Source organism: Bombus flavifrons, chromosome 10, assembly GCF_040668555.2.
Source record: "Bombus flavifrons isolate JBK064 chromosome 10, iyBomFlav1_principal, whole genome shotgun sequence".
NCBI lineage: Eukaryota > Metazoa > Arthropoda > Insecta > Hymenoptera > Apidae > Bombus > Bombus flavifrons.
The window spans coordinates 6,433,920-6,449,861 of NC_138451.1; the positions used below are offsets into that span (position 1 = coordinate 6,433,920).

General features: G+C 40.5%; 2 protein-coding genes across 2 annotated transcripts; both read left to right on the forward strand.

Moving 5' to 3' along the window:
• Positions 1-763: 763 nt before the first annotated feature.
• On the forward strand, positions 764-5,872 carry Osi24 (Protein). Its single transcript, XM_069122074.1, has 5 exons — positions 764-1,087; positions 1,204-1,948; positions 3,141-3,260; positions 3,451-3,743; positions 4,100-5,872. The coding sequence occupies exons 2-5, from the start codon at positions 1,372-1,374 to the stop codon at positions 4,520-4,522; spliced, it is 1,413 nt and encodes a 470-aa protein (XP_068978175.1). The 5' UTR covers positions 764-1,087; positions 1,204-1,371; the 3' UTR covers positions 4,523-5,872.
• Positions 5,873-7,275: 1,403 nt separating this feature from the next.
• On the forward strand, positions 7,276-9,155 carry Osi2 (DUF1676 domain-containing protein Osi2). The gene is made up of 5 exons (XM_069122101.1): positions 7,276-7,359; positions 7,595-7,734; positions 7,964-8,276; positions 8,366-8,559; positions 8,717-9,155. The coding sequence occupies exons 2-5, from the start codon at positions 7,617-7,619 to the stop codon at positions 9,091-9,093; spliced, it is 1,002 nt and encodes a 333-aa protein (XP_068978202.1). The 5' UTR covers positions 7,276-7,359; positions 7,595-7,616; the 3' UTR covers positions 9,094-9,155.
• The last annotated feature ends 6,787 nt before the right edge of the window (positions 9,156-15,942 follow it).

Below are 15,942 nucleotides of genomic sequence, written 5' to 3' on the forward strand. Positions count from 1 at the left end.
GTGCGTCGAGGAACAAGAAAAGTATTTTTTAACCCTATATTTCAGAAACAAAAAAAGAAAAAAAAAAGGAATAAAACTTTTCACGATACAATTAGTCGAATTTACGCATAGACATTTCACTATTAATATGTTTGCTAACAAGTAAAACTCAGCCATTTGTGACGCTATTATGATTTGCATAAAATAAGTAATAAAACGCTATCGCTATAATAATATTACGGATTTCTATGTATTTGTGGGTGATAATATTTAAGGATATAGGATAATACATAATAAAATATACAAAGTACAGTGCTTGCTAAATTTTTAATAGGCAAAACACATTTTTCCCTAGACTCTTTAGTTATTTTCATAAAAACAGCGTAACTATCCGTAGTTTGGTTACAACATTATGTCGCATCATTACAAAACTAGAGTCAAAAATTTGAATTGAAATCAGAATTAATACGTACTTCGATTTCTGGACCAGATCGAAAAAAAAAAGTAAAGAATGGTTCAGATGGAGCGTCATCAGCCGAAATTCCAACCGGTGAAATCGGTCCGGCGGTCGTTAGACCCGCGTCGAATTCGATTGGATTTGAATCAGAGGAGAACGACGATCGTCTACGTGCCAGAGGGAAAGAGACGAAGTGTTTGTGGCGGGAGCGCAACCAACGAATGAACGAACGTGGAAGAGAGGAAGGTAGAAAGGAACGGACAGAGGGACGGACAGACGGATGGCCGGGTAACCCAGATCGGATCAGCCGAGGCGATGCTACGGAGACTCGGCAGTAGTATCGAGTCGATGGTCGCGCACCATTCCGACGTCTTCATCGTTCCATTCACCAAGGTCTTTACAGTGTTCGATTCTAAACAAAATATCTAACCCCATACGTTCTCCAAGAATTCTTCGATATTTCTACAAGACGATTCCAAAGTTGGTTGCACACTTTCATGTCATTTACGTGTTATAACAGTGAGAATAGACAGTCTGGTGTATCTGGTGTCACTTCAAACGAACGATCATTTTGGGAACCAAGAAGTCAGAGGACCGTGAATCCCCGACTACCAATTAAGCTCCTTGATTTCCGAGAAGAACTCGTTCACGGTAATTATTACTTACTCGATTGACATTTACTTGATTGAGATACCATCTGTCATACGTCTCCGCTACCTCAGTTCAGAGATCCGTTGTACAAGATCGCATTGCTTTTATTATTTCAGGAGACATCGAGCGAACGTCGCGGACCGAGATGCAGTTATCTTTCGGCAATAAGAGAAGCTAGTCAAGAGAGAAAGAGAGAGAGAGAGAGAGAGTTGGCGAGAGAGAGAGATAGAAAGAGAGATAGAGAAAGAGAGAATCGCGCGAGACAGGTTCCAAGTTGGGGGAACATGGGTGGATCGAGAGACGGCGTGATCTTGCTTATCTTGGCGGTCGCGTGGCTCCGATTGACGGTCGGGGTCGAGGACCACGTGGCGGCCTTGAACGTGACCGACCATCCAGTTCAAGCGGATTCTATCGAAAACGAGGTGTCGTTCAATAGTGACGAGTTGGATCAGCATCCGCACATGATGCCCGGTAAACCTTCGAAACTCGACACGAACATTAATCAGATGATACAGACGGACGATAGGTCACAGTATCAGATCGAGGCGACGCGAATGGAGAACGCTACAGCGTTTCCGTTGGAATCGACGGGTTGTCAGGACAACAAGACGACGCCTTGCGCGCGAAAGGATCTGTCCGATCTGTTCGACAGGTTGTCCAGGATCGACACGTACAACGTGACCGACTCGGTGCAGATCATAAGAAATCGGGACGTCATCGGCAGGAAAGACGAAAAAGGTAACGACCGGCCGGACGCAAGCCTACTCGATAAAGTTCGCCGGTTCGCAAGAGAACACGTAGTAAAGATACGTCTGAGCCAGGACTTAATACCTGGTAGAAAAGCTAGAACCTTCTTCAACGGTGAGTCTACGGAACGTGTTCGTGTCACGCTTTCGTAATCTCCGCTCGCACCAACGGCGCATCCGCGGGTTTCGCAGGATCATTGTTTTATGTTGCTATGAACGTTGTTGCCTCTTCCGCGGACCGATTTCGTTTGCTTGTCGCTGCATTTCCCGCTCGCTGAGGAGTCGTGCAACGCGTTCGAGCTGGTAAAACTGGGTCTTGATTGTAGTTGCTCGCGTTCTCTCCTATACAATATTACGTATCTGTATGAAATGAAAGGTGGGCGTATCATGCGGTATCTGCCTATAGTGTTCCTTTGTGGACATGTTGAAAAATTCCTTTACAAATGGACTGGATGGCCAACACCGTCTAGAAAGTAGGCATGTTTGCGTAGTTTTTCAAGTCGACTTTCCCAAAACAAGAATCACGAGAAGTGAAAGAAACGGCGGAAGAGAAGAGTAAACGTTTGACTTGTCAGAAGGTAGAAACTTGCTTTCGGTTCATTTATTTTTACGCCTGAATCTCCAACCCGCCGATTCAGGTTTTGTCCAAAGTCGAAAGACTGGTTTCGACTAAATGACACTGCGATCAAGGCCCAAGCACGCTTTTCGAGAAATGTTACACGCAATACACGAAAATACACGCTGCCCTGGCGCCAATAGGGCGAAGAGTCGCGTAACGAAACGAACGGACAACACCGCCATCGAGCATCGACGATACGCTTTTCACACATCACTGATTGGCTTTTCGCTAAAACATGCTAAAAAAGACGGTTAGCTGGTTCACCGCTGATTGGTAAAACGAAAGATTCGGCTTCATTCACAACAATCACCAACGTTGCGTAATTGTATTCATTTAAGATCATCGTGGCAATTCGAGAAATACCTTACATGTATGTTGAATGATTTTTCAGAAAGAGATCTTATGTCTGCCACTGTGTGAAGTAACTGAGAAGGCGAGTGAGAAAGATATATATATATATATATATATATATGTATATATGTATATATATATATATATATATATATATATATATATATATATATATATATATATATATATATATATATATATATATACATACATATATGCTGGCTGCAGCATGGCTTACAGGACTAACCGCAAGGCTTTAATTTGCTGGTACTTTTGCTTTCAGCCATCTTTCAGGGAAAGAGTACCTTTTTAACAGGATTCGGACTTGGTTTTCTAGCATTTGGCCTGAAGAAGCTGCTGCTACCTCTGATCTTTGGTGTACAGATCATTAAGAGTGTCCTACTGGCGCTTTTCCTGCCCAGTATCATCGGAAGTATCGGTAATATAGTCGGTAAAGGTACGTACTTGTACCACTTACTTTGATTGACAATGTGATTCTGAAATTCTAGATATCCAAAGTGTTTCACTTATAGTAATCATCTTAAATTGGTAACTGAAATGTGCGATAACAAATTTAGTTTATCTGTTTGTCTTGTTTCGTGGTCGAATTGAGAAAAATCCGGATATTGATCCAATTTGTTTTGTAGGAGTTTCATCGTTTGCGCAATCATCGCATACCACGGCGCAGCCAGAAGAAAATTTCGAGTTCAAGGATAATTCCGATTTGTACAGCGATGACTACCTGACGCGACAGCCGGTAGGAACATTACCAGCCTCTGTAATGTACGATGAAAGTATGATGCAGTCTCAGAAGAGTCCAGAAATCGCATCGAGATATTCCTTCGTCGATCCTAGAATAACCCACGCCAATGCTGTTGCTGATCGTTATTACACTCGCCACGTTGCTGCTCATGGACTTTCTAAGAAGCAAGACTTTAAGGTAATGTCTTTTTCTAACAAATTTTCTAATTCAATAAATCATCAACTGTTATAATATTACATTCACTGACGATTTCATTATTTTTCTTCAAGATCTCTCAACCTTTTTCGTACCCATACAGTTATCGATATTTTATCTATTTTATTCAAAATTTCTCCAACAAATTTCCTAGTTCAATTAATTGTTAACGTCATATCTCATTTTCACAAATCGTCATTCAGATCTCAAATCTTCAAATTTCGACTTACGATATATGGTAATAATCAACATTTTATCCAGTCTATTCACATTGTCCTACGAAAATACAATTTTCATGTATCAAAATTCTCACAAAAGTTCTCGTAACAAATGAGCAGGTGTTCCACGAAATTCCAACGAGTTCGCTGCTGCTAACTAACTACGATCCATTCTACTCACCTCTGTTATCTCGCCTGGATGCCGTGTTCTCTCGTCTGGGCCACACGACGGAGGGTTGCAGAGAATACGCCGTTTGTGCGATGTACCGAAGCCCCGCCAGGTACGCACCGTATTCGAATTTGGTCTCAGCACAGCTGTCCAGAGAGCTGAACGAATTAAGAAGACCCAGTAGTGATAATCCCGATGTCCTGAGGTTCTTCCGGTACATGAAGGCCGCGAAAGACGGACAAGATGGCGTGAAATGCGAGGATGCGTACGCGAGTTGCGCAATTGCACGAGAGGATCAAACTCTCAGGCAAAATCAGGCGATGTTGGCTACCTACCAGGACATCGACAAGCTCGTCCACGCGAGGAAGTTATAAGAAAGAAGATAGAACAGCGAGGATTCAATCCTGGGACTGAATGGCCGATTGAAACCAAATCGTGTTTTTATTCGGTTACCTGTGATTTGTTGATCGTCGTTGGTTGTACTTTGGTATACAGGTATCGAGCACTTTGAGCGAGTTTCTGTGGCGATTATAAGTTGCAGGGTACAGTTCTTGAAAATAGTCTGAATAGTAGGTATAATAGTAATTTAGGAAATCGGTGAATTTACCTCAACTATGAATTTTTATTATTTGGCTCCATGGTTCGATCATTTATTCATACGACCACCGAGTACGTAATTTGGATATTTAATAACTCATTAAATTATATTAAATTTTAAAAGTTTTAAATTATAAAAGGTTTCGATTAATTTAAATGGAATCTGAATATCGAAACTTTTGATATTTATGGGCTTAACAAAAGAGTAGTTTGGAGAGCGCTTCCTATGCGGACGTTGAGATCTCCACGAGGTCGCTGTAGCGTCTAATTACACACGGCCTTCTTACATATATTTTCAGGTACCTTGCTGTTCAGAATATTCAAAAGATCACTCACCAAGGCTCAAAGATCGCTATCTCTGTACCTGTTCATCTCTGTACACGACGACATATATTGTTACTCGGGCAATTACGTACTCAATAGTCCAAACAAGATCAAAGATGCTTAATACGAAACAATTTCACGCAATTAATCGGTCAGAAGGCTGACAACGAAGGAAACAAATGGCAATCATTAGGTCGACCGTGATAACGGTACATGATAGCTGGATCGCTGTATATCATTACCGGTATTCGAATGTTACGCTCTTACGTAATAGTCGACTTACCATGGTTAGAAGTAGGTCCGACAAATAATACGCGATTAGAGACACGCACGATTTACCAAGAAAGAATTTTATGACCGTGTATTCGTGGAATTCGACGTTTCGAACTGCCAGGTTCGAATTTCCATATATTGATGCTCGATTATATTTAGTCGAGTAATCATGGAAAATCGTGGTGTCGCGACGTCGACGACGCCTCGATTTTCCACCAATGAAACGCAGTCATTCGCGATTTAGCGGTTTAATTTCAATAACATATCGAATGATTGTACTACGCGGAACTTAAGACCACGACGTTTCTTTAATTCCTATTTAATTCCAATGTGCGTCGGTCCACGCTCCGCGGACTTAGATATTTATTTATTAGCCACGAGGAATCGTGGTTCTTAATTTATTAATTAATAGTGCGAGGCGTATGAACGCTCACGGACCATTACTGTCTATTTATTTATTCGATAAGAGACTCGATCCGACGCGGGTCAACGCAATCAATTCTTGTACAGTGCGTGAATAAAACGCTGTGAATGCGCTACGATCTTTTCTTTCTCTTCTAGAAATTGTTCTATTTACTATAAGCAAGAGAGTTACATAAACTAAACGTTCTACGTGCGCAATTGATAACCTAAAAAATTATGTGTCTTGGTGAAATTTTAATTGCCGCAGAAGTTCGAGGAGGCTGTTACCTGTAGAATGGTTCCAAGAAAGGATGACCGTCAAACAGAAGACACAAATACACGTACTATGTACGCGTGCGCTGGACACGAGAGAAAACGAAAGGGGCAGAGCGATGACGCACGCTCGATCATGGATTACGAAGGAAAGTCCAACGACTCTGTTTCGTTCGTCGCTCTTGCTCGTCCCTCTTTGTTCAAAACCGCCCGGTTCCGGTCCTATATCCGGGGACCACTTTCACTTTTGATTTTTTTACCTCTTTTTTTTCACTCTGCTCCCGCGTCAACCCACATCCTTCCCCTTTCACTGTACCCCGTATGAACGCACGTTCATATAAATGAAGTGATCAGACGCGAGCGGATGCATCGCATTGCTCTAAGTTCATCCTCCGGTGTTATTAACTGTAATCTCGTTCCATCCTGCATCTCCGTCGAAAAGGTGAGAGTCGCGCTCGCGACTGTAATTTGCGTAGTCTCTTCCAGAATGATATTAATTTGACAGTGCAATTTTGTTGTTGTGGTTGAAGCATGGTCATTGCGGTAGCTTCGTGATAAGGTTAATGTTTTAGTACCGGTTTAGTAAACGAAAAGTGGTTTGGTTTAAAATAATGGAATGAATTATTGAAAGTTGTTTCGTCAGTGGAATTTTGTGGTCACTGGGTTGCGGACTTTTATGCACTTAAAAACGTATCATTACGTATGTTCTATTCTTTTGACTTTTTATAAAAATATAAATTTGTATAAATCCCATAGTCTGACGATCGCACGTAAAGTGCTTATGGAGTTAGATTATTATGTAATTGGAATTATAAGAAGATGTAACGTTTACATAGATTAAGGGTTGTAATATCGATGTACGGATCAAGTCTTCGAAGTTAGTTCTTGCAAAATCCCATGAAATATTAAGGTCTAACGAAGGTTAATCCCTAATGATTAAGAAATAACATATCGTTCGCTGTATTTGTATTTCGCAATTATTTGTAAAACAACAAAGGTTTCCACGAGATCGTTCGACGTATTGTAGAGTCGAAAAAAAATTAATCATGATTACGTTTGGTGGCTGGAAAATTTGGCGCTCGATCAAAGAGAGTGCGTGATCGGCGTAACAAATATTATGGACGCGCGACCGGAATACAAGGTTATGGACCCGGTTCCTTTGAACCAGGACTCGGGATTGGTTCGTTGAGGTAACGGCACTTTGATATCTACCGCGCGGTTACGATCGAAGTTGGTCTCTGCCAGACACTCGAGTGCGGTTCGTGAATCACGACCAGCGTTCTTTTTTCCACTAAATCGTGAAACGATGTCGTGCCGGGATCCAGTCGGTTGATGGAGTCTGGTAAGAGATAGCTATCCATTTTTCATTCGAAATTATTCACTGCTCTCTGTTTTTGTTTTTGATTGTGAATCGAACAAGGCGCAGCTATTTTGACAGAACGCGAATGGCGCTACGGTATCCGTCAATAATTCGTTTGTTCGTTTTGGTTCTTTGTTTTGTGTGAATGACGTATCGAGGGATATTGTTTGGTAGCGTTTCACGTGAAACTAGTGTCGATAAAGAAACGTGACTGCAGGTACAACATTCAGGTGAGAAGTATGCGACTAGTGCAATTGCTGGTAACACACGGTCTGGTGCTGTTGTTGACGCTGTTGGTACCCTGTCTATCGGTTACCTTTGAGGATGGAACTTCCTATGAGCGCTCGGAAGCGCGCGGTAAGATATTTCATATTTGAAATAAATAGTGTTTACTTTAAAATTAAAGTAGAAGTTAATTTATGGATATAATTGCGAGAAATATTTGTTGTCAGTTTGCTAGAAGAGTGACAAGTTTAAAGAACCGTCAATGTTGAGATATCTGTAAAATGAGGTTCAAAAGCAAGTTATTTATTAGAATAGCAACGCTATAATTATTATATAATAATATTTGAATTTATAATTCCAGAGAACCATGTGCCAGAGCCGCCAGAGCCGCAAGAGCAGGTCGTTTTCAATAAAACGCGACAAGGTAAAGGGCTTTTCGACTGGATCGGTCTAGGCACAGGACGAAATGTAGATCCATACATAGCGAAAATAAATCAAGGCTGCTTAAACGGCGACCTGGCGGAATGTTTCAAATCTCAGGCTTTGAGTTATTTCTCCGATTTCTTTGATCACTCTCATTACGACCTGAATGATTACGTAAAGGTCGTTAGAATGTCCAGGGACGTGGTACAGGAAGTCAATCGTCGGCCGTACGAATATTCTGGGGAATCAAGGTGAAATTTATTCTAAGAACGTCTACGTAGTTTCCTCTGAGATCGATACGATGCAAAATTTCTCTTTACTAATACTTTTATCATCTCAGGTCTAGCGACTCTGAATGGGACCAACTGATGAAATTCGTTCTTAGAAAGGCGGAAAAATTCGTGAAAACCGTGGCTATAGAGTTGCACATCCCTTCCGAAGAAACTGGAGAAAATGAAGTGTACGCTCCACGGTTTTTAGATGAAATTGCCGACGAAATTGACACTCTTGAGAATAAAAAAGACACTCTCTTCTGTGAGTCCATCTCCAACAAAAATTGTATCCCTTTTTCAGCTTCGATATTAATTAGTACTATTACTAACTATTATTAATTTTATTCTATTTATGTAATATTATATCATTATAACACTATTATTACGCATATCATTAATTCCATTTTTTCTCTTAACAGCCCGTCATCAATTGAAGAAACTCCTTATCCCAATGCTCATCGTACTGAAGCTCTTCAAATTGAAGTTACTCCTGTTTCTACCTCTGATCCTGGGTTTAGCGTCTTTCAAGAAATTCCTCGGTTTCTTAGCCATTGTGATACCTGGTCTAATTGGATTTTTCAAGTTGTACAAGCCACTCACGCAGAGTTATCATCCACCAGTGTATAGTCAGAGCGGTATAGCTTATCCTTATTACAAGGAAAATTCCAATAGTTATCTTTATCCTGAACAGGATGACCACCATGGTCTCGAGTATGCAAGTGGATATCACAGAGATAGCAGCGTATCTTTTGGTCAGGATCTTGCTTATCGAGGCTATCGGCAATACCAATCATAAAAACACTCAATTTAAAAAATTGTTTTACATTGCCTTTCTTCGCTCTCTTTCTTAATGTTAAAGGACCTGATAGTATTATGACATTTGCGTTGATTATAACCATTTCTATCTTTATATGATCGCGTTAAAGTCTTTGAGATAAGAAATTTTTGAGAAACTCTAATTCGTAAGAATTTATATGTAAATTTTCGATATGAAAATTTACGACACAAGCTCTCTTTCTAGATTAGAAATTATATTATGCTGGGACGCGTTGCCATTGTTGAACAGCCAAGCTCTAGCTGGTGTACAAGCTCTAGCTGATCAGCCATGTTTTTGGTTATAATAGGCGAAACTTTTAATTGATCTATTAAGTTCTGTATATATTACTGAAGTACGAATGTAGATACTTGCATGATCAATGGAAAGTACTATTCTTGTGTTATACGTGTACTATTATTTATTGTGTACGCCGTTTAGAGGTTTGTAAGCCTAGCATTATAATATAATTAGTTATTATTAATAAATTGAATCATTTTCCGTACGAATTTCATAATTTGATATTATTATTTATAATTTTATAAGTATTATCTATAATACAAAACTATATGACAATAAAATAGAATATTGAATCGTATTTTGATATTAATGTCAACATTAATAAAATTTCAACATTAATTTCGCCAAAAGTATCTACATGTCTTCATTTATGTAAAACAATTTCTCTGATAATAACGATGCTTTTGGTTTTCTATTAGTCTGTAGTTGTTTTGGTGTTGCATTACGATAACAATCCAATGAAACGGAAATTGCAATAAAATTGGGTCATTGGACATGAAAAATGAAATCTTGACCAGAGGTGGAGCAATAACATTGTCGATTGCAGTTTTCTTAGCTAATAGGTATAGTGAAACGAAAATAATGAATAGTAGGTGGACGCGAACAAATTCATCGACCTGATTCATTTAATTTTTCAATTCTTTATTTTTGTATTACGTTCATGTCAATTAATGTTTACATTTATTATAAGATTATCAAAATTTGTTAGTTTAATCAAAGATATGGTTATCGTTCTATCGAGCATTGAATATATTTCTCAGTGGAAAATCATTCGAGAGCGGTCTTGTACAACGTTCCATAAATATCACATTACCTTGTTACCCCTTTTTCTTCATTTCTACAGTTCATCATAAGTTTTTCGAGCCGGAAATCGCTGAAAAATAAGGTCACGACACTGCTAATATCGTAAAGAAGATCAGATTCAGTTTCTGATTTTATAGATTTCGCACATTGATATGAATTACGATGTTATTGAGGAAATACGAGAAACGAAGAGAAGCACGCACTTCTCATAGTTTATTGCTACTCCTCTCTTTTGAAATATCCGGGGCTATACTCATAAATATTTAACAGCCAGTCTTCAATGCATGGCTAAATAAAAATCTAAATTCACGACGTTAAAGCCTACTATAAAAACTTAGCAAAGTATATCTCAATTAATCATGTAAATATAAAATTCAAACTTCACCTACGATTTCTTTTCTTTTACAATAAATTATCTAATTTTAGATGACCAATTAAAAGATCAAATTCATTATATTAAAATCTGATATTGAAAGCTTTGTAAAGCGTAGCTCAATGAATTATTCTACGAATAAAATTTCTCTACGTTTCATCCTTCGAGTTAGCAGAAAATAGTGTGTCATCGAAATTCATGTTAATTGTCCCATCGATAATATTAATTTCTACGATGTCGCTTACATTACCATCCCTTCCTTAAGACACAATTTCTCTCGTTAACATTTCCAATGTATTGACAACGGAGAAGCAGTGGAGTTACAGTAATAATAGTCCCGATCAAACGGCAAGATCTTCCATTCGACTCTTTCATGTCGATGGACGTTTCAGCGTGGTTCACGCGTCCCTTCCCTCTTTTCTCCGCGCGACAATCCCGTGACAAGCGACTCGAATCGCGTGAAAATCTTGTCGCAAGGATCACGCTTGATTTTTTCTCTTTTTCTTTCCTTCGTACGCTTGAAAAGGAGGAACAAGCATGCACGCGGCAACCGGTTCGATGCGATTCTCACTCGCGATCCAGAGAATCGGATGGAACGGACCTGTTGACCAAGTGACCTCATTCGATCAGAAGACCGGAAGCGGCCCGCCGTCCCCAGCTAATACACGGAAAACACGGAAAGTCATGGCGTATTGCCTGGCAAAAAGAACCGATTTTGCAAACCAGTTTGTACGAACGACGAAATCCCGCATTTCCGTTACACGTGCGACACTCGATTCCTTAGATTCTTCAGGGTGGTCGAAGAGTAGCCCGAGTGTGGAGAATTAATCAAAACTAAATGTAGATTTGACTGAATACAGTTTCTATAATCATTCAAATGTCTTCTTCTTTTTTTTTTTTTTTTACAGAGAAGTAATTTTAAAACTTATTTGTATCTCCAATTAATCCCACGTTACTATTCACTTTTGTCGAGTATCTTGAAAAAAAGTCGCGATCGTCGTTACCGATCCGCTTCTGCGGCCGCAATCTCGAGTCCTGAAAGACGACATATCCGTTCTACTGTTGTTATAGATCCTTTCATCCGGAATTACGATCCAAGTCGCGCGTCAACCATCTGAACGCGTGAAAATGCTCCTAGTTTCACTTTTAAACTACCGACCATTGATACAGGACGACGTCGCCTATAAGAATCTCCTTGATTGATATTGACGACTTGAAATCAAGATCGTTGATGGTCTTCTGATCGAACAGTGGCTATCGTGACCTTGATACACGCATGGATTCGAAGGGGTGGCGCGGAGGGAAGCGAAATTTCCCGTACGGCACGGTCGACCGAGCCGCGGAACCAAGTCGCGCTAAATCGCCGATACGAACGGTAACGTGCGAAGGAAAAAAAAATGGGGGAACAAGGTTACCTGGGAGAAAGTTAACGAAACAGGTAGATATCAAAGGCGCTCGAGCAATGCAAATCGACGAAGGATCGCACGTGATCGTTCGTGATTTTTTGTTCGATCAGGCGAAGAATTAAATTCCTCTTCTATTAGCTAGCTAGCTAGCTAGCTAGCTCTGTTCCGGAGAACGGTCCTTCGTCGATGGACTAAGATCTGAGATAGAAGATGTAGAGTGTGATATGTATGACATGTATATGTATTTACGTACGCGTTAGATGAATGAGACTTTGACACGAAAGTGTGCCTGCTTTTACCTGGTAGATTATAATTGATATACCTTCTGGTTATTCTGGTTCGTTAGTCGAATTTCGCGAGGTAGAACGCGAGGCTTTTAGCGTAATAGACATTTCCGAAAGACGGATGTACCGGACACGGTTTTCTATTAGATTGTCGTGGATGGACTTAGTAGAGATATTAATCGATGCTGGAAATGAAATATTCCTCCGCATATCTGATGGCATTTCAACGTGTAACTGTGTCGGCCTGCATTTTATCACATTGTACTTCCTCTTTTCTTTACTTTTAGTACCGAGATTTTCGTTTTACGTCTCTTATCACGATGAAATCCGTGACATGGAAACAGTATGGAGAAATTTATGTCATCTATAAAAGTATATAAAATCAAATACACCATATTGGTTACAACACTCACTAGATAAAACACATCCAAATCTAGGCTCTATTTCTTCATTTCTACTTATAAAGATATAAATTCGCATAAACATTCGTAGTATAGTCATTACCGGAGAAGTTTTAAGATGTAAGAATTCGCAGAATGCACGTAAGATGTAGGTGAATATAAAATATCTAAAACATAGCACTCGTGATGCTATGTAATAGGTGTGGACAAATATCTTTTTACGAAAACCGCTTAGGGTTAGCTATCTTGATAAAAATACGAATATGCACGAATATACAAGTAACGAAAAATATCTATTAGTATAATATGAGGCTCTAAATTGAACTTGTGGATTTCTTTGAAAACCGGTCACCCACGCCGTCTGGATGGCAAGACAGTCCCCGGTTCTGACGAATCGTCCGATTGGAATTCGATGTAACGGTCCGTACCAAAACACCTTCCGGGGACTGTGAGATCGAGTCGACGTCGAATAATCGGTTACCATATACGATTCCACGGCGGCATACTTTTCGTTGTTTTTTTAACACCGGTTGTTTCGTCGATCGGGCCTTCGGCTAGTTTAGGTTTCGTCATTTCTAAACGGTGTCCGAGTTTTCGGTGGCAGGGCGCTGAAAAATGGATAAGAAATATAGAACGACCAGTTGACGACGAGTCCAACGCAATTTCAAGTGTGTAATGTAAATTGCAGAGCCAATGATACTCCAGTGGCTCGTTTTAGATTTCGTAGGTTGATCGCTGGCTTGGCAATCGAATTAAAATTCTATCGCTGGGATTTAGTTTCACTATGTGATTTATTGAGAGGTTGACCGATTATCTTAGCGAATTTGAATATTTGAAAGTTCGGAATATTGGAAAGTTTCAAGTCCAAATGTTTGCAACAGTTAGAGTAATTGATATTTTAAGTACTTCACCATTGTAACAGTTTAATGTTTGAAAACGTGAAAGCGTAAAAATTTGGATATTTGAAATACAGATGTAATTTTCGATCGATCTACTGTTCGATATGAATGATCGTGAATAGACCACTTGTTTGCCGTCCGCGAAAACAACTTGTATTAGGAACCGTCCTCGGTTCAAGAATGAAAAGCGGATATCGTTGTTTTTCCGCATGCTTCCTCCCCTTCTCTCTGGCCGATCCGATCTCGACGAGACAAACCCAAGATGAACTCGCGATATCGCTTAGCGATCGTTTGATCTCGACAATAACGTTAAAAACGACTAACTGTTCTTATACAAAACTATACGTCATTAGAGACGGACATGCAGAAGTTCTAGCTCCAGCTTTCTAGCATAATTCTTTCGAGTCAGAAAAATGTTTTAATATCCAGGAAGACATGTTTAATACACGCGACAAATATCTTTCATTTCTATTATCTATTTCTATATAAATAGAAATGTATCTTCTATCTAAAATTTAATATTCGAAAGTATTATTTTAGCTCCACAAAAGTTAGGTAATCGAGTTTTTTAATTATTAATTATACCTATGTGACGAGGACTTGAATTTTTCAAGGACTTTTTTAAAAACATTCTAAGTCGAAGCTTTTCTTTCTTAGGAAATCAGGTGAACAAAGTCACCTGCACAAAGTTGGACTGTCTCACGAGCACACGGGGTTCGAACTTGGCACACTTCGTCACACACGCCTTCTTCCTGGCGTAATTGTTTCTTGTTACGGCACGCGGTGCCGCGATATTTACTTTCTTTACGAGCGTAATATAACGCTGGCCCGTTGCTTTCTAGCGTGTTTTTCACCTCGATTCGAGTTCTCGCTTGCCCGTAGTCACGGAATCGCTTCCGTGCACGTGTCGCGTCATTCTTTTGTTCGTGAATTCATTTTAATTGCCGGTATAACGAATCAAGAGGAAAAGTCGGGAAATCTGACGAGAAATAAAAAGGTCGAGCCCACGGATTATACGAGTAAAGAGTCCGTGAAATGGCATTGATAAATCGTGTTTTCCCCGCCAGTTCCGATTTCAACAGTTGTTTACGCGTCCTACGTGCGTGTTCTACGCTCTCTGCCCGAAAAATCAGTAGGTGAAAAGATGATGAGCGATAATGATCGTTAGCCGAATACCATTTACATCCGGAAAATGATTATGTTTTCAGATTTCCTCCGATATATCCTGATCCATAAATTCATATTCAAGAACAATATATTCAAGCGGCGTACAGTAATCCCAAGTTAACGTTCAAACGACTCAAATTACCACCCGGTTAGCATCCGAATCTTCTCGTGTCATATTCATCCCTCGAATCTTCTACTAACACTTCTTCAAACCTATGAATATATAATCCATAAATTATGATCCATAAATTAATATTGAAAAAACAGTTCAAGTACCATAGCCAAGTTAGCGTTCAAGTGATCCAAAGTATCACCCAAGTAGCATTCGAACATCATGGATCAAACCCAGCCCTAACATACTCTACCAACAACTAAGATTCCAAATAACTATCATACACTATAAACATTATTGTCAATATTGGACAAACTCATCAATAGCTCGACGCGAAAGATCGTGATCGAGACGTTACTGATAGCATCGACGGATCGTGCCGCAGTTATTGCGCCCGCAAGCGGCTGCTCATTCGGCCGCTGGCGTGCGTGCTCCACATCCGTGACACGGTTCTCGCGGTGGGTCGTGGCTGGTCCCTACGCGTCCAGGAATCTGCGCGTTTGTGTACGTAAAACGGCAACAAACGACTTGACGGCGGTCGATCTCCGTCGATGGCGTATCCGAAGGTGTCCGGCAAAGGGGGAACCAGTTTGCGGATAAGCGAGCCCTCGCCTTGAGATCTCTCGGGTCGGTGCTCTTTTCAGCGAGATCGAGTCGCGTAGAAGGAGGTAGTTCGTGCACGATGGATCCCACCACCTGGTACCGTGTCGACCAGTCAGCCAGCCAGCTCGTATCAAAGGCAAAAGTGGGCACCACCCGCCCCCGTGTGTGTTGTAGGTTTCCGCGCCTCCCGTAGGAAGGTGGTGCCTGTGTAGCACGTTTTCGCATACGCAACTTCGGCTTGTCGTCTAGGTATATAAAGTGGTTGGGGCGAGACGACAGGTTCAGAATACTCGCTACGCTCGATCCACGCATCGGGTGACACCACGCCGTCAAGGGACACCTCTGCCCAGCGATAAGCTCAAACAGGAAGGGACAGGCAAGAGGTGCCGTCTCTCGGTAGCGTGCCCTCGACTCCCAACTTCCGTTTTCCTGATCGGACGATCGAAACATTGGTGGGTACCTTCATTCCGGTCATCTGCGCC

What these genes read in the sequence shown, in the direction of transcription:
- Osi24 (XM_069122074.1), top strand. Translation starts at nt 1,372, where the DNA reads ATGGGTGGATCGAGAGACGGCGTGATCTTGCTTATCTTGGCGGTCGCG. An exon ending in CGGTAATATAGTCGGTAAAG is followed by an intron (nt 3,261 to 3,450) that starts GTACGTACTTGT and finishes TTTGTTTTGTAG; the next exon opens with GAGTTTCATCGTTTGCGCAA. An exon ending in CTAAGAAGCAAGACTTTAAG is followed by an intron (nt 3,744 to 4,099) that starts GTAATGTCTTTT and finishes ACAAATGAGCAG; the next exon opens with GTGTTCCACGAAATTCCAAC.
- Osi2 (XM_069122101.1), top strand. Translation starts at nt 7,617, where the DNA reads ATGCGACTAGTGCAATTGCTGGTAACACACGGTCTGGTGCTGTTGTTG. An exon ending in TGAGCGCTCGGAAGCGCGCG is followed by an intron (nt 7,735 to 7,963) that starts GTAAGATATTTC and finishes TTATAATTCCAG; the next exon opens with AGAACCATGTGCCAGAGCCG. An exon ending in GAATATTCTGGGGAATCAAG is followed by an intron (nt 8,277 to 8,365) that starts GTGAAATTTATT and finishes TTATCATCTCAG; the next exon opens with GTCTAGCGACTCTGAATGGG.